At 41.4% G+C, this 23,173-nt stretch overlaps 2 protein-coding genes across 2 annotated transcripts in view; both read left to right on the top strand.

Annotated features, from left to right (window-relative positions):
* Positions 1-224: 224 nt before the first annotated feature.
* LOC134354038 (desumoylating isopeptidase 1-like) lies at positions 225-20,012 on the top strand. The gene is made up of 6 exons (XM_063062717.1): positions 225-449; positions 7,701-7,722; positions 7,825-7,894; positions 9,008-9,117; positions 12,207-12,329; positions 13,683-20,012. Exons 1-6 carry the CDS (start codon positions 365-367, stop codon positions 13,771-13,773), a joined length of 501 nt encoding a protein of 166 aa, XP_062918787.1. The 5' UTR covers positions 225-364; the 3' UTR covers positions 13,774-20,012.
* A 628-nt stretch (positions 20,013-20,640) lies between these two features.
* Positions 20,641-23,173, top strand: part of LOC134354037 (phosphomannomutase 1-like) — a 28,913-nt gene continuing 26,380 nt past the window's right edge. Inside the window, 2 exon segments of the mRNA XM_063062716.1 lie at positions 20,641-22,910; positions 22,913-23,154. Of these exon segments, the coding sequence (XP_062918786.1) occupies positions 22,844-22,910; positions 22,913-23,154 (309 nt within the window). The 5' untranslated portion in view covers positions 20,641-22,843.

Here is a 23,173-nt window from a genome sequence, read left to right as displayed (position 1 = left end):
GGGACGGGACTCCGGGCTGCCCGTGTGGGCGTGGTTGAGTCGTCGATAGACGGGAGACGAACCAATCATGGGTAGGAGGAGCTGACGGGGGCGGGACTGCGACGCGGGCCGAAACGTTGATTGGGTAGGAGGCGGGACCAAACGGCGGCGACGTCGGGGCGTTAAGGAGCAGTGAGTGGTCGAACTGTTGACGGGCAGGAGGCGTGACCAAGCGGCGGTGACGGGAAGAAAGGGGGGCGGGGCGTTCAGGGCCGTCCGGATCGCTTCATGCGGAGGCATCCTGCCCGGGGCCCCGGTGTTTGTGTTTGCGTCGCCGGACAGAGTGAAGCGGAAGCTGGCAACGAGCAACTCAGCCCCCGGCACGATGGAGACGGCGCCTCATCCCGTCAAACTTTACGTCTACGACCTGTCCCGAGGACTCGCTCGTCAGTTCAGCCCCTTGATGCTCGGTGAGTTGAAACCTTACCGTCCCCGGGAAGATGCAGGTGCCGCAAATCGAGGCCGGGGTGGCGGTAACCGTCACTAGGCCGCGGCAAATACAATACGGAATTTTATCTTGTAATGAATTATTTGTACTCATTTGAACGCTTTTGTGTTTTGTGAAGGATGAGTTGCCAGAATTGAAAACGGTCTAATTTTTGTGTTTTAATTTGGACTTTAAGGAAATTGAAACCTGTAACTAATCATCTTGTTTGTGTCACTAAGACTGTTAACAGAGCAGGTGTAAGTGCTAGGTTTAAATAAATGATCACACTCCTTTGCAGGACTGGGAGTTCATGCCATGTGTGAAATGTAGTTGTTCTTCCTATCTCGTCTAGTTTTATTCTTCCCCCGGTCCACTTGCTTCCCCATCAAAACAGCCGGCATTGAAGAGATGAGAAGGTTATCTGGTGACTCCTGTTTGGACACTTCACTTGCCAGCAACTTTTCCTCAGAAGCTGAAGTTGGACCAAAGCTCGATCAGTATCTGAAAAAGCGAAAGAGCAAACTAATGAGTAGATAGCTGCCAGGACTGTTTTGTATTTCTGGAATTTCCTTTAATATCAGTCTCGTTTTTAAAAAAAATTCTCCCGTTCCGTCTTGCTTTGAAATACTCTGCACGAGGGAGAAAAATCCACTTCTGTTTGACCCCAACAATCCTTTCTTAAATGTTTTTGATACAAAAGGAAGCTGGAACATTGCAGTAAGGTCTAGTAAGCCCTAACATGATTTTTTTCCCCCTCGAGTGAAAAGTGATTTGTGTGAGTCATTTGCAATTTTACTGACACTAATTTTAGCAGCTGTGTTGTATTCACAGAATAGTCATTGTGTTCAATAATAACATGAAAGAAGATCTCTGTATTTTTTCAGGCCAGCGTTTCCCTTTCAGCCATCCTGAACCAAAGTTGCAGAATCATTGCTCATTGCTTAGTGTGAGATTGTGCTGGGCGCAACATTGCCACTAAGTTTGGCTGTGAAGCAGTCTGTGTACTTTTCAATGTGTAAAATGTTTTCAGATGTTTGATCAGAATCAGGTTTAATAAAATGTCACGGACATATGTTGTGAAATTTGTTAACTTTGTGGCAGCAGTACAATGCAGTAGATGATAATATAGAGAAAAAACCATAATTGCAGTAAAATAGTTAAACTATATATTACTGTGTATATTATTATTCTGTACTTTATTATTAGGTCTGCATTCTGCTAAGAGTGTTTTTAAATGTTGCTGCTGTAACAAAAGAACTTCCCACTCGGGATCAATAAAGTACTTGTTATTTCTGTTTCAATAATTTCTTTTAAAGTGTAGTGAGGCAGTGTTCGTGGGTTCAATATCCATTCAGAAAGCAGATGACAGAGGGGAAGAAGCTGTTGCTAAATCATTGAGTGTGTGCCTTCAGGCCTGTGTACCTCCTTCCTGATGGTAGCAATGAGAAGAGGAATTGAAAGGCATAATAAGATGTTAAACTAAACTACAAACTTCACAGAATGAGACTGATGTCTGCTTTCCTGGCTCTGGCAGCGCTCTGTAAGAGATTCTTCGATTCCCTTTCAATAATATTTCCTCACCGTTTTCAAAAAAAAGTTGTAAGAAAAGTTTGAAAGCTATTGAATTCTATTTTCACCAAAAGTTGGTGGATCCATATGGGTTTTATCAAAAAAGACCTTAATTTATGCTGATATTTTGCTCTGCAGTTACCTGCTCATTAACCAGAAGCCTTGACTGACTCTTGTGTCTGCTATGACTTAGCATGAATACTGTACAGTGAAGTAACTTTTGGCCTGTGTGCCTCAGGTTCACAGCAAAGGCCAAGTGGTGTAATTTCCCTGTTCTGGCACTAGGTAGTGGTGCAGCAAACTTCTAATGTTCCAATTAGAAATTCTGAGCAGAGCAATTTGAAAGGTGTGGGAAGGCACAGGTACCTGCACTTTTTGGCACAGAGTCATTTAAAGAAACCTTGAAACACTTAAGTGACTGGTGGTAGATGTACATTTAAAAGAATCATTCATTTAAAGGAAGTTTGGTGACAATTTCAGACTTTAACATCGCATTATGTGAAGGACGTTCACCAATGGTTAAGGAATTAACATCAAATATACAGATGGTAAGATTCTGAGGAATCTTGAGGGTTTGAGGGTTAAAATTGAGCTGGGCATCTGAGCATTTTAAATCTGTCGTCAGCAAGAACAGGAAACCTGAGTGAACATGTACATGAACATCAGAGTGAGAAAATGTAATGTTAGCTTTAACAACGACATTCAATTTATGGTATCCTTAGAAAAGCAAAGATCTATCATTCTCCCTTACAGAAGCGTTGTCAAGCAAAACGTTACAAAGTCTCAAGAATAGACATAGGGTGATGGTCACAATTTTGGCCAAAATACTGAAAAATATAACTGATTTTGCAGGTCAGCTGTGATCTAATTTACGTAGAAGAGAAGGAAAAAAAATGGAGGTTTAACAAGAGGGGAGAGTGTGGGAGAGAAGCCGCTGCCAGTGATTATGACTATGACTGGGTAGAAGGATGGAAATAGGTTATGAAGGTGGTGATGGAATTGGCGGTTCAAAATGCCGCCCATCTTGAAAGGGACAACGGTTGAAGGTTGCTTTGTCGTAATCACAAGGTTGTCTATGATTTCAAGCGGGGTCATCAAAGTGCTACTGCAAGGGCGTAAACCAGAGCAAAGGGATTCAGAGGAATTTTAGATGAGATAGCACAGATTTTGAAGGCTGAGAAGTATTCAAGGACTTGCAGAGGAGAGGTTGTCTACGAGGCTATAAGGATCTAGAACTGGTATTCTTTTGAGGGAAGGTGGTATCAGCAGGTTTGAAAAGGGGACCGTGGTTCAGGGAGAACTGTCGACAACAGCTAATGGGATTAAAATGGAAGACGACACAATTGTGGGTTAATTTCGTTTTGGAGGTAATGGGAGGCTGGTCTGGAGAGCGCTGGAATAATTCAGGTTAAAGGTAACATGCATGGTTGAGAGTCTTGGTGAAGGTCAACTGAGGCAAAAGTGGAGACAACTTACCATTTGCAGACAGAAATGAACAATCTTCGTGGAATGGACATTGAACCCATGAACACCACCTCTTTTTCATTTCTATTTTTTGCACTAACTATTTAATTTAACTATATTATAAATATGTGTATATTATACAAGGGGTTATTGATAAGTTCGTGGCCTAAGGTAGAAGGAGTCCATTTTAGAAAACCTGGCACATTTATTTTTCAACATAGTCCCCCCCACCGCTACATTTACTCACACAGTCCAGTGGTCATGGAGCATATGGATCCTGGACCTCCAGAAAGTGTCCACAGATGGGTGATTGATAAGTTCGTGGCCTAGGGTAGAAGGAGATGAGTTAAACAGCTCTCGTTACATGCACGTGCAGGTCAACTCTTTGAGTGATTATGCAGAAAGTTTGAAGTTAATAATGCATCAGGAGTGACTGCTAAGTTCGTGGCCTAAGGTAGAAGGAGATGAGTTATTAACTTCAAACTTTCTGTATAATCACTCAAAGAGTTGACCTGCATGTGTATGTAACGAGAGCTGTATAACTCATCTCCTTCTACCTTAGGCCACAAACTTATCAATCACCCATCTGTGGACACTTTCTGGGGGTCCAAGATCCTTATGCTCCATGACCACTGGACTGTGTGTGTAAATATAAGCGGAGACTATGTTGAAAAATAAATGTGCCAAGTTTTCTAAAATTGACTCCTTCTACCTTAGGCCACGAACATATCAATCACCCCTCGTATATATGTATGTGTATACACATATGTCTATATATTTTGTATAGTTGAACATGTTTAAAAACAGAATTAAAGTTGTATATGTACATATATTTTCAAATTTTTCCTGTTACTATGTATTGTACTGCTGTCGCTGTCAACACATTTTACAATGTGATATTAATCTGTGATACTAAACCTGATTCTGAAGTAATCTGGCATTGGAAGCCAGCTCAGGATCATGTAGAATGCCAAGGTTGTAACCAGTTCGTTTGAAGCCCAGGCAGTTTTTGTTTAAACAGATAGTTTTAAAACCTGTAACCCAATTAGAGAAATTGATAAAAATGCTTCAGTGAGGATAGGCTGAAGTGCCGAGATCTCACAGGGTTAAATTATGAAAGCAGTTTCTATATCTTTGTCTTATATGCACTTTAATATTGAGGGCAGGCTGGGGGAGGGGGCTGAATTCTGAGTTGAACCGTTAATAGGCAAGTTGGTACTATGTGTATGTGCTATGGGAATAAAGAATGGGGACACTTCAAAATTAGAGCTAGGTCTCGTATAAGTGAAATCAGCAAAGGAGAGGAGAAATCTGCAGCGTTCTCCAAAGAGTTGGAGTAAATGTTCGTTGGGTCAGGGGAGGAATAATTAACTGGTTGGTCAGCAGTGGTTTGAATGAAAGGTAAAACAAGCCCAAGGGGTAAAGGGCCTATTGTCTACTTCACTGACCACATCTGTGTAGAAGTTCTTTCATAATCGCAGGGGAAATACTTTTAAGTACTAAGAGAACAGATCTGGCTCTTGGGTGAAAGGAAGCTAGCTCAGCAAATCAAATGTATTAAATAAATCCGGAGGTACAATCCACAAGTGTTCTGTGTTTCTGTGGAGAGTGACATTGGAGCTGAGAAGGTTCAGATGATCACATGATCCTTTGTCAATAAGTAAGGTTTTCTTTATTCATTGTCCTCCAAAGACAAGGGCATATATTTAATACACATGTTTAATCAGCTGAGTGAAGCAGATGGATGATGTAATCAAGCTTGCTTTACTCTGACACTGGTAGATTCTTGGGTGATGGTTATAGTTTGTTCTCTCCTTGTTGCTTATTGTATCAGTAAGAGCCCTTCATGAAAAATGGTGTAGTATTAATCATGTGGCCGTGGAATGCAAAAATAACCCAAATTTCCCCTGAATCATATGTGGTGTAGTGGCATCCACACGGGACTTCGGAGCAAATGGTTCCAGGTTTAAATCCAGCCAGCTCCTTGCACGTTTTGCATTCGTGCTGAGTTTAATATCGAACTCGCAACTCGGCCTTGTAAAACAGACAAACACCAAAAGAAACAGCAAGGTTGCTGCCCGATGCACCAAACAAGGCGCAGAGAGGATTATTTAAAATGTCTGATGTACACAATATAGGATATGGTGCTATAGTGATGTCTCATATACAGTATAGAGTACAGTGCTACAGGGATGTCTGATGTATACAATATAGGGTACAGTACAAATGATGGTATTGCATGACTAATCTGTTCTGCTTTCATCCAATGGTTTTCAATTTGTCCCACTGTGGCCCTCTGAGAATTTGAAAAACATTTCTTCCTTTTTGAAAAAGATGGGAAGTATAAATTGTGACCACTACAACACCTTTACCTTAATATCAGCCAACCTCCTGTGCCTGGTGTGGTTTCCCTGTGGCTCCACTCGAACCACAATTGTTGGTTCCATGCTGTCCTTCTAACATGTCCTGGCAAGTTGTTTGGCTGTATGAAAAGCAGATTGCACACTATAGGAAAAGCAGGGATGACCAGAGAATGAGTTACTTTCAAGCCAGTGACGTAAGTTTCAGATTCAAGTGACTTCAACTTTTCTCACATCTGATTGACTTTGGGTCAAGATGGTGCCCAGTGTACAACACTCCCTCAGTCAACGTCTTCCAGATAGTCCACAAACTGTTTATTTCACTTCTTTTATGTTTCTTTTTCACCTTTCATGTGTTACTGGAACTGTCGGAGCCTGCAATTTAATTTTTCCCCTATGTCGATGTTACCGAGGTTCTGCTTTGATGGATTGGACACCGTGGACTCTTTCACCTCTATGAATTTTATATTTTGTGTTTTTAGCCCGTTCTTTCTGTGTGGCATATTTTGTTAAGTTTTTGTTTGTGGAAGAGGATGGGGTTTGGGAATGTTCTTGTTGTGTTTAGTTTTTTTGTGCGGGGGGGAGGGTATTTGAGTTGTTGCTCTTGTTGCTGTTCTTTATTTTTCTGCTGGTGGGTGTGGATTGATGTTTCTCTTTTGAGCATCTTCCACGGTTTTCTTTGTTTCATGGCTATCTGGAGAGGACGAATCTCAGAGTTGTACACTGCATACGTACTTTGACAATAAATTAATCAGAATCAGGTTTATTATCACCGGCATGTGACGTGAAATTTATTAACTTTTGATCTTGACCATGCTGGCTTCCAGAGGCCCAAGAGTACTTTGGCAGGTGGTTATTCAGATACCACATAGATGGCATAGTAGATCATGGGCACACTTTAATCTGCCACATTTGTGATCGAATCTCCCATTTTAATGGGACGTTGCAATGGAGGATGACAAAAAGCGCATGTGTCAAAAAGTGGTTCTACCTTTAGAGTAGGGGTTCCCAACCTTTTTAATGTCGACATTGGGAAATTCTGCTTTAGAGGGTAAATAAAATGTTTTGCTTAGATATTTTTAATAATATGTGACCATCTGATCCTTCTCACCTCCAATGTCATTATTCTTGTTAACTAAGCCCGGGCCCTACCGAACAAGTGCTCATTTGTATATAATCCTGTATTAAAATCTAAATGCATTGTTCCATTATCCCACGTTCTTTTTTTTTAAACCAGTTCTTTTTCGAGGATTTCAAATACCTACAGTCCCTCATCTACTTCCATCTCTTCTCGTTATTTTTTAAATTTATTCCTTAAGGGAATGTGGGCTTCTCAAGTTGATGAGCCTTAATTTCCCATCCCTAGTTGACCTTGGGTGTGGTAACCTGCTGCCACCTTGAATTGTTGCATTAATATAACTTTTACCCATCAAAACCCACTGAATGAATTTTCTCCTATTTTTAAAACAAATACTGGTTTCTTGTTCAAGAAGACCAGATTTAGCAAAACATTTGCTTAAAGAATCATGACCACCTCTGAAATGTGGTGACAACCTGACAGTTATTCATGATTAAGGCAGTGGCATTAGAATCATAAAGGGTACTGCTCTGACCACATTACAGAAACTTAAAGATTATTCTACCGTGAGTAAAGGGGTTTACGAAAATATTTGAATACAGTATAGAAAGTTGTAACGTAAGGGAAAGATCTTGGAGCAGTGAATGCTTAGGGGAGATGTAACTGAGTCATGTAAAGGTGAGAGGTGGGTCAATAGGAAGATCCTAATACTTCTGTTCCTCAGTGGCTGTTTGCCTTACCTTTTGTTTTCTTATTTTAACAGGAAAACAACTTGATGGAATATGGTGAGTTAATTGCATTTTCTAAATAATATTCTTTTGGTAATGTGTTTGTAACTATGTTTTAATTATAGTATTAAAATGTTTATTGTATCTGGCTTCTGTCAGGCACACTGCAATTGTTGTTAATGGTGAAGAGTTCTTCTATGGATCAGGTGGAATTGCCAACTGTCAGCCGGTGAGTATTTTCTTTATTTTTTTTTCCCAAAGTGTTTGCCTCATTATGTACTCATTCTGTTCTTCAGCTGACTTTCTTGTTGATGTAAAAACCCTTTCCCCTCTAACTCCTGACAGACAGAAACCCTGACATCCAGCTAAATGGACCACCTCTGGACAAAATTCCCCTCCAGCCCACATAGGCAATAATGACCTTGGGCCACTCATTATTTTCTAAAGGGAAAAGATGCTTGCCACATGCTTCTACCTCATACAGTCTTGGTGTCTATAAGGAATCGGACTGCACTCTCTCCTTTGTGGAGCTTTGTTCTGGTGGTCAGTCACCCCGTCACTGATATAAAAACTGCTAGTGGCACCAAGCCCATCTTGTTTCTTCATACGCACGGGAGCTTGTTTCCCCACCCCCTTTCCACCCAGGTTTCCCCTCAGCAAACAATATCCACCTGCATGTTGTCTACATATCTTTTAGCACGTTTTTGTACAAATAAACAAAATCTGATTGGTAAGCTATCAAATTCAGGAAGCCTAGCTAATTTCCTCTTCCGTGGAGCATTGAGCAAGTGGTGTAGTGGCATCCACACCGGACTTCAAGGCAAATGGTTCCGGGTTTGAATCTGGCCAGCTCCTTGCATGTTTTCCATCCGTGTTGGGTTGAGCATCGAGCTAGCAACTCGGCCTGGTAAAAAAAAACAAATGCTTCAGAAACAACAAGGTTGCCACTCGATGTGCCAGAAGGCGCGGGGAGGAACGACAGAAGCATTGAGTAGACAGCTCAGCTGGGATCAGCTAAGTCAGCATAAGTCTGTGAATTGTGAGTAGATTGTAGGGAAATAAATCCAGGAATGGGATTGATGGGGTTGCTCTGAGAGCTGCAGTATCCTCATTGAGCTAAGTGGCTTCCTGCTGTGTCAAAAAGAAATCTGAAAGTTTGTTTCTGCATTCCATCGGGAGAACTAATTTGATGTTTTCGTAACTGGCATTGCTGAATTCTTTTTGGTTAACTTCCTTTTGTACAATGCTTCCAATTCAGGAACCACTTAAAATTTGACACCAGTATTTTGTAGGTACTTTTATTTTATGCCATAGTGTCCAATGTGACTTATTTGATTCCCAGGGCGGGACATTACTTGGACCACCTGACTCTGTCATTGATCTTGGCACCACAGAAGTGACTGAGGAGTTAATCATGGACTATTTATCATCTTTGGGAGAATCATCCTTCAGGTTAGTTCCTGGTTGTTGTCTTTTTTTGTGTTCTCTGCATGCAGGCAAAGTAGGCCCAGTTGTTGTGTTTAAAAGCCACAGGGGTGGCAGAGTTTAGCGGTTAATGCAGTGCTTTACTGCAGGTCAGCTGTAAAATCGGGTTCAATTCTTGCTGCTGCCCGTAAGGAGTTTGTAATTCTCCTCATGAGCACATGGGGTTGCTCCCACACAATGTACAAGTTAGGCTTAGTAGGCTGCGAACGTGCTCTGTTGGTGCCGGAAATGTGGCGACACCTATGGGCTGGCCCCAGCATATCCCCTACACAAGTGACACATTTCACTGTACGCTTGAATGTACATGTGGCAAATAAAGTTATTCCTTTAAAAAATCTTTAACAAACCATATGGGCATCCAGATTTACTTTAAGTTACCAACAGCATGACCAGTGCTAAAGCATATATCCGTACAGTTTGTTTCAATGGTTCAATTTAATGTCAGAGAATGTATACAGTGTACAACCTGAAATTCTTACTCTTTGCAGACATCCAGGAAAATGTGGGTTTTATGCATACCACTTGTCATCTACTGTATTTATAAATCAAAGGTTTATTTACTATCAAAGTATGCATTCAGTGTACAACTCTGAGACTCTTCTTCTCCAGATAACCACAAAACAAGGAAAACCATGGAAGTCATGGAACCAAAGAGAAACAGTAAACCCACTACCCCCCATGCAAAAAAAGAATGGCAATACGATCATCAACCCCCCCCGCACGAAACTCAACAAAAACATCAGCTCCCAAATCCCCCTCCCCTGCACAAAAAAATCTAACAAAAACAGAACAAGAACATCAACCCCCAAAACCATCTCCCCACACAAAATGAACCTATTATAGAATTTACCAAAGTGATGTGTCACATTATAGTTGTGTTGTTGCCAATGAAGAATTGCTGTGCCATGCAAGACCAAACGGCACATATCAGGTCTTTCAATTATAGTCTCGTCTTGAAAATGCTGACTCACGTGAGGTTTCTCAAGAATTGCTTTAAATGCTGCAGATTTCCTTTGTGTCAATACTGAGATTTAATCATCTTGTTGAGCTGTATCACAAAGTTAGCAATTTTTTTTTCTTAGAATAGTATTTGTTTTAAAATATTTACAGATAGGATCCAGTTTTAACTCTTCCCGGTTCACACAGGTTTGTGCACCCAAAGTATTGGTTCCACCAACATGCCCTGCTTTCTCTCATGTTTTCTGGCAGCTTTCCTTGTCATTACAGCCATTCCAGATTCTAACCACTTCCTAGTTTCTCCCAAATTCCTTTTCTTAATTGCTTCTAGAATTAATTTCTCATGAATATCTTTCCATGTCCTGTACTTGTATAAGATGGACTCTTGGCCTCATTCTCTACCTCGTAATGATCTTGTGCTTTATTATTTATCTGCACTGCACTTTTTGGTGGCTTTTACACTTTAATCCACATTGTTTTTACTTTACCTTACTCTAGTGCGATGCACTGTATAGTCTGATCTATATGAACAGGATTCAAGACCAGCTTTTCACAGTATCTTGGTGCACATGACAGTAATATATCAATACACATTTTGAAGACCTTTAGGATTGACCCTCATTTCACTTTACTGAGGAAAAAAAATCCTACCCTGTTCTTAGTGGGTATAACCTCCTCCATTCTGATTATTCTTGCATTATTTTCGGACCTTCTGGAATAAAGCAACTGGACTATTCACAGATGCAGTCTAAGTTTCCAGGCAAATTGCCATCTCTATTTGTGTATTAAGAAAATATTAAGGCAGTCCTGCTGAGTCAGAATATTCAGTTCTCACCAAGGATGGGACCAGGAAGTTTATTTTTCACTTGTACAAAATATACAAAGGGACACTGGAATAAGAGTAGGCCATTCAGCCCATCCAATCTGATTCAAGCAACACAAAATGCTGGAGGAACTCGGCAGGCCAGGCAGCACATATAGAAAAGAGTACAGTTGATGTTTTGGACCAAGACCCTTCAGCAGGACTGGATTTAAAAAAAAGAGTAAATTTAAAATTCATGTATGTTTGTGGCTTCATTCACCCATCCTATTTCATTGTTCTTTAACATTTTTCCCCTGACAAAACCCTGTCAGTTTCCCTTTTGAAAGTTTTGGTTGATACAATCCTGAAGAGAGTTCCAAGTTTCCAGTAATCATTGTGAGGAAGTGTGCCCTAAAGTTACCTCTGGTCCAGTAGCTCATGCCAAGGTCAGGCCTCCTTGTTAGTGACTTCACTAAAGGAAATGTGTAGAATGCCGGTGGCCAGATTTGAGGACGGTAATCCACAGTTTGTCCAAATGTTGAAGTCAAAGACCTCAGTGTGATTGAGTAAAGTCAAGAACAACAGTGGAAATTTGCTCTCTAAACAAAAAATCCTTTGTTGTTGTTCCTCTCTGTGTCCTTGGCTTATGGGGCGCATCTTTAGCATTTTATCTTTATTTTACAAGGCCTGCAAAAAAAAATCCTTTAATCATCTTAAGTGCTTTCATTAGATCACCCTTGATCTATATTCAAGATGATGCATGCCTCTTCTTAAACCTGTTGGCATTATTCTGTCATTGGTGAAACCTATAGGCCCTAGCTTATATTGTCGATGCCTTGATTTGATGGTAGGTAAGGTTTTAGTTCTTGGTCTATTGTTCACGGTTTCAGTGTAGTTCTCATCTGTAGTTCAGTGCACTGGTAAAACATACATCAGTTCCTCATGTATCCATTCATGGAGAATTGTGTGTACACCATTGGCCACAATTATACTGTCTGTGAATCATAGTCTATTAGCCACAGTGTAACTTCGTTCATCTTATTAAACATATTTTGAGTTTTTTCCTAATTTGGTTGGATATATTCTAAACTTGATGAAAGTTATGTGAAGTGAACCCAAATTTGTTGATAAGTAAAGCAGGCAAAAATAAATCTATTTATCCATCTGGGGTCTGACAATATCTGGAGATTTATTGCTGTTCAGTAAGTAGTTTGTTCCTGTGTTCTTATGGTATTCAGTGAGATCTTTGGTCTTCCTACCACTGATTAACTGTTGTGTGAAATCTTTAACCACGCAGGGGAGAATGCTACAAACTTTTTGAACATAACTGCAATACATTCAGTAATGAAGTGGCCCAGTTTCTTACTGGGAAGAAGATTCCATCCTATATCACAGACCTACCTTCTGAGGTTTTATCAACGTAAGTACTTGTACTTTTAGTTTTGTTCCAATATTTTTCTTCTCTTCTGAATGCATTGATCTGTGTAGGGACACTGCAAGAGTCTCTAAAGACTTAGGAAAGCTTTTTTGATGCAAACAGACCAATAGGCCTTCTGCCTTCACTGTAATTAACTCTGGGCTAGAGCAGGGAGAGTCTATTTATCAGCCTTTGTTGATTTCCAATCCTGACTGCAGTCCAGTGATTCTGGCTACAAATTGTGCAGTTGTCAGCGACGATGGCCCTTTATTGTTGGATGGACTAGCAACATTCCCTGCATTCAGTCTAGGCAAGATGCTATTGAATTACCTCTTCCCCAATGAAGCATCTGTGCCTTCTGAATGGAACAGTAAAAACTGAACAATAAAATCTAAACACGAACAAGTCTGCAGATGCTGGAAATCTAAAGCCACACACAAAACTCTGGAGGAACTCAGCAAGTCAGGCAGCATTTATGGAGAGGAATAAACAGTCAACACTTCAAGCTGAGACTCTTCTTCGGGACTCGAAAGGAAGGGGGAAGACACCAGAATAAAAAGACGGGGTGGGGAAGGAGGATACCTAGAAGGTGATAGGTGAAGCCAGGTGGATGGGAAAGGTAAAGGGCTGGAGAGGAAGGAATCTGATAAGAGAGTGGGCCATAGGAGAAAGGGAAGGAGGGATCCAGGAGGAGGTGATGGGCAGGTGAGAAGAGGTAAGAGGCCAGAGTGGGGAATAGAAGAGATGAGGGATTTTTTTTTACCTGGAAGGAGAAATCGATGTTCATGCCATCAGGTTGGAGGCCACCCAGTCGGAATATAAGGTGTTGCTCCTCCACCCTGAGGGTGGCCTCATCTTGGCACAAGAGGAGGCCGTGGACCAACATGTCGGAATGGGAATTGGAATTAAAATGTTTGGCTGTCAGGAAGTTCTGCTTATGGCAGATGGAGCAGAAGTGCTCAATGAAGCAGTCCCCAATTTACGATGGGTCTCGCCAACGTGGAGGAGGCCGCATTGGGAACGCCGGACACAGTAGATGACCTCAGCAGATCCGTGGGTGAAGTGTTGCCTCACCTGGAATGACTGTTTGGAGCTGAGGGAGGAGTGAATGGGCAGGTATCCCACTTCGGCTGCTTGCAGAGATAAGTGCCAGGAGGGAGGAGGGAGATTGGTGGGGAGGGACGAATGGACAAGGGGTTCGCGGAGGGAGTGATCCCTGTGAAATGAGGTGGTGGAGGGAGAGAGAATTTTGGTGGTGGGATCCCTTTGGAAGTTGTGGAAGATGATGTGTTGGATGCAGAGGCTCATTGGGTGGGATAACATCTAACTTCTGTGTTCCTCTCCTTTTGTTTTCAGTCCCTTTGGGCAGCTCATTAAGCCACTCCTAGAGTCTGTTCAGATTCAGCCAAATGGAGGAACCAGTATCAATGAAAATAATCAGAGCTAATGAAACCGTTTCAAAGTGCTGCTGTCTGTGGAAAATATGTGGTCACCAGCCTCGCAGAACTTAGCAGTGGTATCAAGAAAAATGAAGATTTCCTTTCACAAGTATCTTTCATCATACTTAACATAGGTAGAACAGTTGAAAAGTGGTAGAAAATTTCTTTTCTAAAATGCTGTTTAAAATGTGCATATACATACTTTACTGACTTTACAGTGCAATATTCTGATTTTCTTGCTCCTTTGTTAGCTGTCTTTGAATGAACTGTGTTAATAGGCATTTGAGACATTGCATTCTTTCTTGCAATACAATAATTTTATCTGTACCACCACCTGTCCTCTGGATTATTCCTGAAATATACCACCAGCATGGACATGTTAGTATTTAACCACTGTAGTGCCAGTTTGATTGTCAGTGCATCAATCAATGCAATGGATAACTTTCCAGTGTCGTCACTGGACTTATTTATTAAATGTTTTGCATATTAGTGATATGGGGAAGGGTAATGTAATTTCAGTCACTGCACTTTCCATGTCATATAATTGACTTAATTGCTCATCTCAAATTGCTTGCTGTTTGTACCACACTTGTGAAATTTGCTCTAGGCTCTCTCATTTGGGTTCCTTTGTCAGTTCCTGTTTCCCCAGTTCAGGAACTTGTCCATTATTATATCTTGAAGGCGGCACAGATTTCTGAGTGCCTTTTTTTTCCTTCTGGCACATTTTCTTGGCAGTTTAAATATTTGGGTCTCAGTGACATCCTGGTAATGCTGTGTTCATAGCACAATTCCTGTTGGGTTTGGAGCAAATCTCAGTACTTGGATTCAATTTGTTATTTCTTTATTTAGCTTTGTTATTTGTTAACTCTCTTATTCTACTGACCAAGTTTGAATGTGTATTGTGTACCTATAATATATTGGTTGAAGAATAGAGTCAGGCCAGGTCTCCAAGTTTCAGACTACCTCATGATCATTTATTACTGTTCTGTCAGTTTGCTCCCATTGTTTCTGTTGTCCAGAATATGGTGCAGAACTGCAGAGTGGTTCCCAGTTAAACAAGAGGCTTTCCTTTTCAGCTGGCTACTTGGTGGTTGATAACACTGGACAACAATTTTTTTTTCCAAAAGCAATACTTCCTCAAAAGTTTTTTTTTATGTATGATCTTGAAACTAAACACAAATATAATTTCAGACTATTTGTACCATGTAGGAATTTGGAGAAACAAGAAATTAACTTTTATTGAATATAATGCATTTAATTATATAATGGTGCAACTAAGCTAAAAATGTTGATGATTTTTGTTTTGTGCTCAGTGCCTGAGGATTCTCACTTAAGTGTTCAACAATAATCAGCCAGTATTGATGGATTACAGTTGTCCTGATACCGTTTCTCCATGACTGCAATGTCCTGGTGAAACCTTTCCCCATGCTCATCACTAACAGTGCCAAGATTTGCAGGGATTAAGTCTAAATGGGAATGCAGGAAATTAATCTTTCATAATATGTTACACTTCATGGTTTTGTATGCTTGAAGCATGTTGTCAACCAGCTGCACATAGTTTGGTGCTCTGTAGTTACCAAGAAGATTTTCAATAGCATCCTTGAATGCGTTCCATGTAATTTTATCTGGTCCTACTAGACATTCTTCAAATTACCAGTCATTAATGACCTGTTTGTTTTATGGACCAACAAAAATGCCTTCCTTAATCTTGGCATCAGTTATTCTGACTTGATTTATGACTTGAAATAACAAATACAGGCAATTTCAAAACAAAATTTGTGTAATAGGAAATTTCATGGTGATTTTCATGATCAGCAACCCAAAATCCACAAGAAACACCTGAAAGTATTCGGGAAGCAAAATCTTTGTTGTCCAGTGTAGGTGTTGGTAGGCAGTTTAACCATTTGATTGTATTTCATTAATTGTAATTCACTTGGAGACCAGCCTGTTAAGCACAGAGCAGGGAGTTCATCATTCCCTGTATTTTTTAAGATCTGTTAAATTCTTCTTAAGCCCATGACCCCAAATGGGGCATAGGCTGCTGACAGCAGCTCACCAGAGTCCTCAGTCCCAGGCCGAAGATTTATCAGCCCTGTGACTTCTGCTTTCACCACACAATTTCATACATCTCCTAGGTGACGATCCTTCCTCTCCCTGGGATGAGGCTTTTGAAGCCTCTCTTGGCATTTCTGTAACTCTGGGTTTTTAACGGGATGGGTTGCTAGCCCTATGCCCAGCCCTCCTTTTGTAACTGGGCTTGGGACCATCTATGCCAGACTTATCTGTTCAATAAGACAACCAAAAGCTGTTCCAGTGGTTGAAATCGAACAGTCTGGGACCGTCAAGATCGCAGCCTTCAATATCTACTCTGATTTCACCTAGACTGTGTTAGTTTGGTGTTGCAGAATAATGCAAAGTCTAGGTCAGAATCGTTCATTAATTGCCAATCTGTAGGCTCAGCCCTTGTGGTGCTAGTGAAATGTTGCAGAGCACGATGGAATCGGTTCCTAGGTTATCCACTGTCCATGTGAAGACCTGTAAATTAACAAGGGCAAATACTGGATAATAAACAGAAACTGCAGGCTCTGTTGCTAATCATGTTACCTCTGCCTTTTTTTGGACTAGATTAACTGTTTGATGACTAAATGGCAGCAGACGTTGAGATATACAAGACATTCCTGTGTACTATGTGAGGGCGGGCAAGCTATTATAAATTGGAAGTGACAAGACTGGGAGCTAGTCTGTGCTTCCTGTCAAATGGCTCTGGTCTCTGGGGTTTGCTAGATTGAAAATAATACTTCTATGAGTTCTGTGAAAGTAGGTTTCGTCTCCTGGTTTGTAGGTCTGCTCTCAATATCATGATGGTATCTGCAAAATTTCTCAGCTGTAAACCAGACCAGTTTAAAACGCCAGCTAAAACTTGAGTCCACTGCAGTACGGTGGATAGTAAACCACTGAGTCTCATTTCTCACAGTGAATTTGTAAACATTGGGGTGTCTGGAACTAATTGTTTGGCTTATTACGAGTAGTAGGAAACTTGTATTGTGCATTGCTTACAGCCTTGCGTGTGATGGGATAGCATTGCTGCATGGGTGCTGCATTGTAGGAGTGGGAAAGGAGTTGTTATGGGTTGTAATCACCTGTATTACTGAATTCCATGATTAATTATAAATGATTTTCTTTTTGCGTCAGTTCAATTGTTAAATCTCATACTATTTCCTCCTTCCAAGCTTTGTTTTCCACACTAAGGGTTATAAGTGATGCAAAACATTTCCGCCTCTATCAATACAAATTCCTTTCTATATAACTATCAATGTTACAGGATGATCAGTCCCTTTAGCCAGTGCGAGGAGACAGACGACGGCAGTTTACCCATGGGCTCCGCAGTGGAAACTAGTCTGTGACCTTGTTCACTTTGAACTGGGTAAACGTGATCTTACACCCTTGGAGAAAGCATGGAAGAAACGGAGATATTTCTGATCTTTGAGCTTTTGCCTGTGCAATGCTTGCAAACCAGGCTGCAGGTGAAAGCCAAGAATCCAGTTAGTAATATGTCTGTCAGCAGTAGCTTTGGTGTCCTGAAAGATTGCTTTACCTTGGCCATTTAGTGGAAAGTTTCAATGTAAATCTGAAAGTGTATGATGTAAAGTGCCCCCTTCATTGTCCGTAACCATCTCTAGGTCAGCCATCTGTACATGGTCCTATGTGCCAAGAGGGTTTCAAGGGCTCCTACTGCCTATAGAACAGCAGGTTGAGAGGAGAGGGGGGCATCTGAGATTAGCCTATTGAGGTTTCGTCTTTGTGCTCCACGACTTCGCATAAAGTCAGGATTTAAATACTGGTGTTCAATATCACTCCCACGCTTCCTGACATATGCCAAGAGAGGAGCGCGAGTTAATGTTTCGGGTTGATATGGTCAAACGAAACCACAACTATCTGGACTAAATTGGATTACTGTTATGGATTTTATGGAAAATATTTCTTCCTTTTAATAAATATTTACATGTATCTAAATAGTGGCCCCAATTGGTAGAATTTAGCTCCTGTAAACCAATGATTTAATATCACTTAAAGTAACAGACTAAAATGTTGCAAGTCCATTCAAACTAAAGACATGGAAAGTATATTCTTAGCATTTACTAAGAAATTTTAATTTGCTGTTCTTAAGAGGCATTGACTGGAAGATGAGGTAAAGCCAATTCATTGCCAAGTCGCAGTATCCATTCAAATTCATTTGCTCATTACATATCTGTAGCAGTTCACCTTGCTTTTATGCTTTTACAAAGGACTCATTTTCAGTTGTGTTATTAATTTTTAATGTCATGATTACTCCTTTAGCCACTGATTTGAAAACATGGTGATTTCTCGGTATCCTATTACCCAGTTATGTTACAAAGCTGCTTGCTGCTGGAAATCTGCCATTATTTATATTGATTCTTCCCCAGGCTGTCGGGTTTAGCAGTTCATTTTGTGCAGATTACTGTTTATAATTTTGTGTTGTATTCATTTCATCACTGAATCTGAATGCCTCTCACTGCATTGTCTTGATGGAAAGGATGGATGCTTTATGACATTGCTTATGTTTCTAGTACCTGGGAGTAGCTCCTGTCCGTTGATTGTGAAGTGACATTGGGTATCCCTGTTCACCTGCAACAGTGAGCATCCACAATTATTGCCGAGGAGCTGGGTGGGACACTTGTCATTCTGAAATGCCCTGGAGGGGATTTGGAGCAGCCTTTCATATTTAGTCATTGACAGAATTATTGTTTAATTTGTAGCCTATGCAACTGTTGTAGTGGGACAGTTTCTCCTCCTCTCCCCCCACAGAGGGCATAGAGTGAAACAGTGAAATGTAGTTGCTGAATATCCAAAGTCAATCTGTGGAGTAATATGATTGTAATTCAGAAACTCGTCAGTCAGGTTCATGTAGTTGTTATGCAGTTCACTTGATTCAGTCTCCTATGAGTGAACTCGCACTGTAATATGGGCAGGATCCATCTTCTCCCTGTTGCTGTCTTGCACTGCCTATTCTGTGATGGGAGGCTGTAGCAGTGTCCTGGCTTCCTCCTGCAAACCTGGAGGGTTAAACTGTCCACTTACCATTAGAGGCTGCCATGGGGATGCAGTGTTAGCTTCCTGCAGAGTTGTTTCACCATTTACTTGACCCTTCTAGCTCACAGGGATGTCTACAGAAAAGGGAGAACATTACTAGTTTTGGCACAATACTTGGAGAGAATTGTTGGTTCAGATCAAGGCCTGTGTACTTGTCAATACACTGAAACCTATCAATGTCTCTTGAACTGCCCTAACTAGTTAGTTCTCAGCTGAAAGACAATTGGACCAGTTAATGCTCTTCCCACAACCCTGAGAATGAAGCAACAGTCAAATCAAATACCTGAATCTGCACTGAGTTTACAGTGTTGCTGTACTGTTAGAATGTGAAATAAAGTAGGGTATAAACAGACAACATTTTAGTCACCTGAACTCTTAATCTCACATCCAGGGAACAGTTTTAATGCTGAAGCTATCTGGTAAATGAATATTAAAAATGGTGGGTTTAAATCAGTGTTGAATGAAAATTTTGGTGGCTGACGAGTAGTTTCCACCTTCAGTTTTGATACAAAAAATTGATCAAATTCTCATTGCATCATAGAGATCAAGAAAAGCTGTACTTGTTGAACAATTGTGCTTTAATTTGTTGAAAAGAAGTTACCTGACAATTTGGCTGACGCTACCGTATAACCAGCTGCCTGAAATATCCTGAATGAATTGTGCTCTCTGTCTTGCCCTGACAGAGTGCTTATATGATAGATCATTTGCACAGCAGTGTTTTTAAACAGTGCACATTCCACATCACGTTGAACTGCACGTGATCTGCTTTACCTTTCTGAAGTTTGTGGCCCTTTCTTCCTGCTACAATGTTCCTTATACCTTAGCTTTGCACTCCAACTTGATTCCTCTGAACCAGGAGAGTTTTAAATGTCAGTTTGTAAATTTGTTTTTGCTTCAAATAAACTGCATTTGCTGCTCACTGTTTCATTGTGTTTTGATGAGATATCTTTCTGATTTTTGCATAAGCTACCATTTACAAGGACAATAAAGATTTTTAAAATAAATTTGTTGATGTTATCATATTAACATCTGAATGACAAACTCTACATTGGTAAGTGTGATGTAAGCAATAATGTCTGTATGCACCATATCTTTGTGCATATAATTTATAAATATTTCCAAAATAAATTCAGTAAGATTTTAAAAGAGACTGTTCAATTAATTTAAGGCTCATAATTAATGCAACTAGTTGAAAGTGCAGCTAATGGCATGGAGGCATGCTTAACTGGAAAGAAGAGATTAGCTTCTTTGCTGGAATCTGTTTACTGTATTGGTAAGTTAGTTCATGCTAGAAGAAAAAGCAATCTCATTTTGCCAATGACACATTAGCTGCCTCATTAGCACGCTGCCCTAAGCACCACACAAGAGATGACCGGGAGACTGACAAAACACTTCAAAACTGTTCCTGAAACCACCCTTCTTAACGAATGCATAACTCTGCCCTGTGACTAAATGAAAAGAGGATCATTTAGGTTGGCAGTGAGAACCTAGTGCCTCTGTCAGAATGTGGAAAACCAGGAGAATGATAAGAGGAGCATATATGCTGGCTCCATCTGTAGTAGACAAGTAGTCATCTCTGAACTGGAGTGAAAACAAATCATCCTTGAACATAATATCTAGAGATAATGGAACAGATTCTCCGCCAGCAGCCAGCTTTCAGCCTGAAAATCCCACCCTTGTGAGCAGAGAGCCATAAAATTGAAAAGTAAGCAGTCATATTAATTATTTTTAATTAAAGATGTTAACATTTTCTAACAGGTTCCAGGTGATTTTGAATGTTCGTTAAAAAATAATGTTCACAAACATTGATGGCTAATGAGCTGGGAGGGTTGAGACCACATTATGTGTCAATGCAGTTCATGCAGCAGGTCACACTTCTGGAAGAGGCCCTGTCCTGTCTCTAGCCAGTAGAAAGCATTGGCAAGAGCCGGGGCAAACCATTAAGCTCAAGGCAGGCAGATTTGCCCTATTGGTGATTAAACCCTTGGTCAAAGTTTTGGCTACTAAACTTGAAGAAAGGCAAATATTAGGACAGTAAAGTATAGACCAGCAAGACAGTTCAGATTTAAATATGCATGTACAAAACATCAAAGCATGGTATCCTTTCTAATTAGAGGGCAAGACAATGACAATCTGATGGGCCAGTGGTGTACTTTTTCTTCTGCTTGTGTGAACGGGGAGTTTTGTTTCAACTGCAGAAAGCCTTTGGCCACCTCTGGAGTATAGATCCAAGGGCTGAGCCCTAGATGGAATATGGAAGGAAGGCAGAGGAATTCTGCAGGCTCCATTGGTCATGTTCTGTAGCCTGGGTTTGGATTTCCTGCAATATTAAACAGTAAGGGATTATTTTAAGTACTGGTATAAAGAGGTTTCTCCTACTAGTGAGGGTGTCCAGGTGAGAGAGTTATCAAGCTTTTCAGCAGAGAAGTTAGGTGATGGTTCTCCAGAAACAACCTGCAGAGGGCAGTGATCGTTAACGCAATGGTGTGTTTGCTGAAGCCTGGAGACGAGATGGGAGGCAATTCTCCTCTGATCTCTCATTAACAAGGCATTTCTACCCACAGAACTGCCATTCACTGGATTTTTTTTTGTTGTTTTTCGCACCATTCTGTGCAAACTCTAGAAACTGTTGTGTGTGAAAACTCCAGGAGATCAGCAGATTCGCAGATACTCAAGCGCCAACAATAATTCCACGGTCATAGTCACTTAGATCACATTTCTTCCCCATTCTGATGTTTAGTCTAAACATCTTGACCATGTCTGCATGTTTTTATGCATTGTGTTGCTGTCAGATGATTGGCTGATTAGATAATTGCATTAACGAGCAGATGTAATAACAACATGGAATCTGAGTCAGCAGTGTGACAAAGGTCAGAAAATCTCTGGCGCTTATCTGAAGACAGGAATGCATCACACCTCTGAAAATAGCACCATGACATCTTTTAGTTCCACTTGAGAGGACAGATCGGCCTCATTCTAACATCCCATCCGACGGTGCAGAACCCACTCAATGCTGTACGAGTGACGGCATCTGCTTGTGGAGCAGACTTTGAACCCAGCGACCCTGAACTCCGAGAACATCAGTAGCTGAGTCACAGTTGCTTTGAAGATTCGATCTATTTTTGATTTAGGTTAACTTTTAAAGTTAAGCCCAGGTTAAACCCACTCTTGCACAGTGTGAACAGCTTGAGTTGGGTTTGTGTATTACACCCAGCTGACAGCACATTCCACATTCGGGCAGAGCAACCAGCCACTCATTGCTACAACCCGGAAGTTGTTCACCTACTAAGGGAAGGCTTTACACTCATTGTTTCTGGCGTCTAATGGCTTCTTGTTTCACGGGTGGGTTTAGAATAGAGAGCAAAAAATAATTAACCGTCTCACTGGAAAATAAATGAATTAAACTTGAGCAGGGGTAGATTAACGGGAGTGACATTCAATGATCTAGAAAAGCAGCCAGGCCGGGATCACTGGAGACTAGGGTGCTGGAATATCGGAATATTCCCGCAGCCAGTGAATCCCAGAATTCACTCCATAACTGTGCAGAGGGAATACTGTCACCACCAGCCTCTTCTCAAGGGTAGTCAGAGATGTGTAAACGCCGGAATTAGAAGGTGCGGTGGGTGGCAGGAGTGCATGCCGACAGATGACAGATGAAACTCGGTGAGGCGGGGAGGGTTCTGCCTCCTTCCTTTCCAGTCCTGATGAAGGGTCTCGACCCGAAACGGCGACTGTTTATTTCCCTGCCTGTCCTGCTGAGTTCCTCCGGCATTGTGTGTGTGTGTCGATCCAGAATGAGCAGGTCAGGTGGAAGAGACGAGCACAGTAGCTACATTTTGAAGGGCATCAGGACAAGCACTTGGATGGGGAATTAATGCTGGCAAGGGAATTTAGCAAGAAGGTCGGCAGGAACGCGGTGGGCCGAGCGGCCTCCCCTGCTGTACAGCGCCGTGGCTGCAAAACGTAATGTGGTCAGGACCCAAGCTGATGACAAAGCGGTCTGGTGGGCAATGCTGGGTCGCCAGCCCTACCCTGCCCTGCTCTCACCAGTTCGCAGGAGCGTCCCGCCGACTCACTCTCTCCGCCTCCTGCGTGTCTGTAAACCACTTCCCCGCGGGACATGTGACCGAGCTCGTCAGTGGGGAGAATCCTCTTCTTGTGCTGTTGCTATCACCGCTCCGGACTCATGCGGCGGCGGAGGCATGGCTGAGAACCGGCTCGACCCCTACACCCTCTGCCTCTTCGACGTGGACGGGACCCTCACCCCGGCCCGGCAGGTAAGCATCGTGGCTGCGG

This window comes from Mobula hypostoma, chromosome 11 (genome assembly GCF_963921235.1).
Source record: "Mobula hypostoma chromosome 11, sMobHyp1.1, whole genome shotgun sequence".
NCBI lineage: Eukaryota > Metazoa > Chordata > Chondrichthyes > Myliobatiformes > Myliobatidae > Mobula > Mobula hypostoma.
This window is presented reverse-complemented; position numbering and strand designations above follow the sequence as displayed.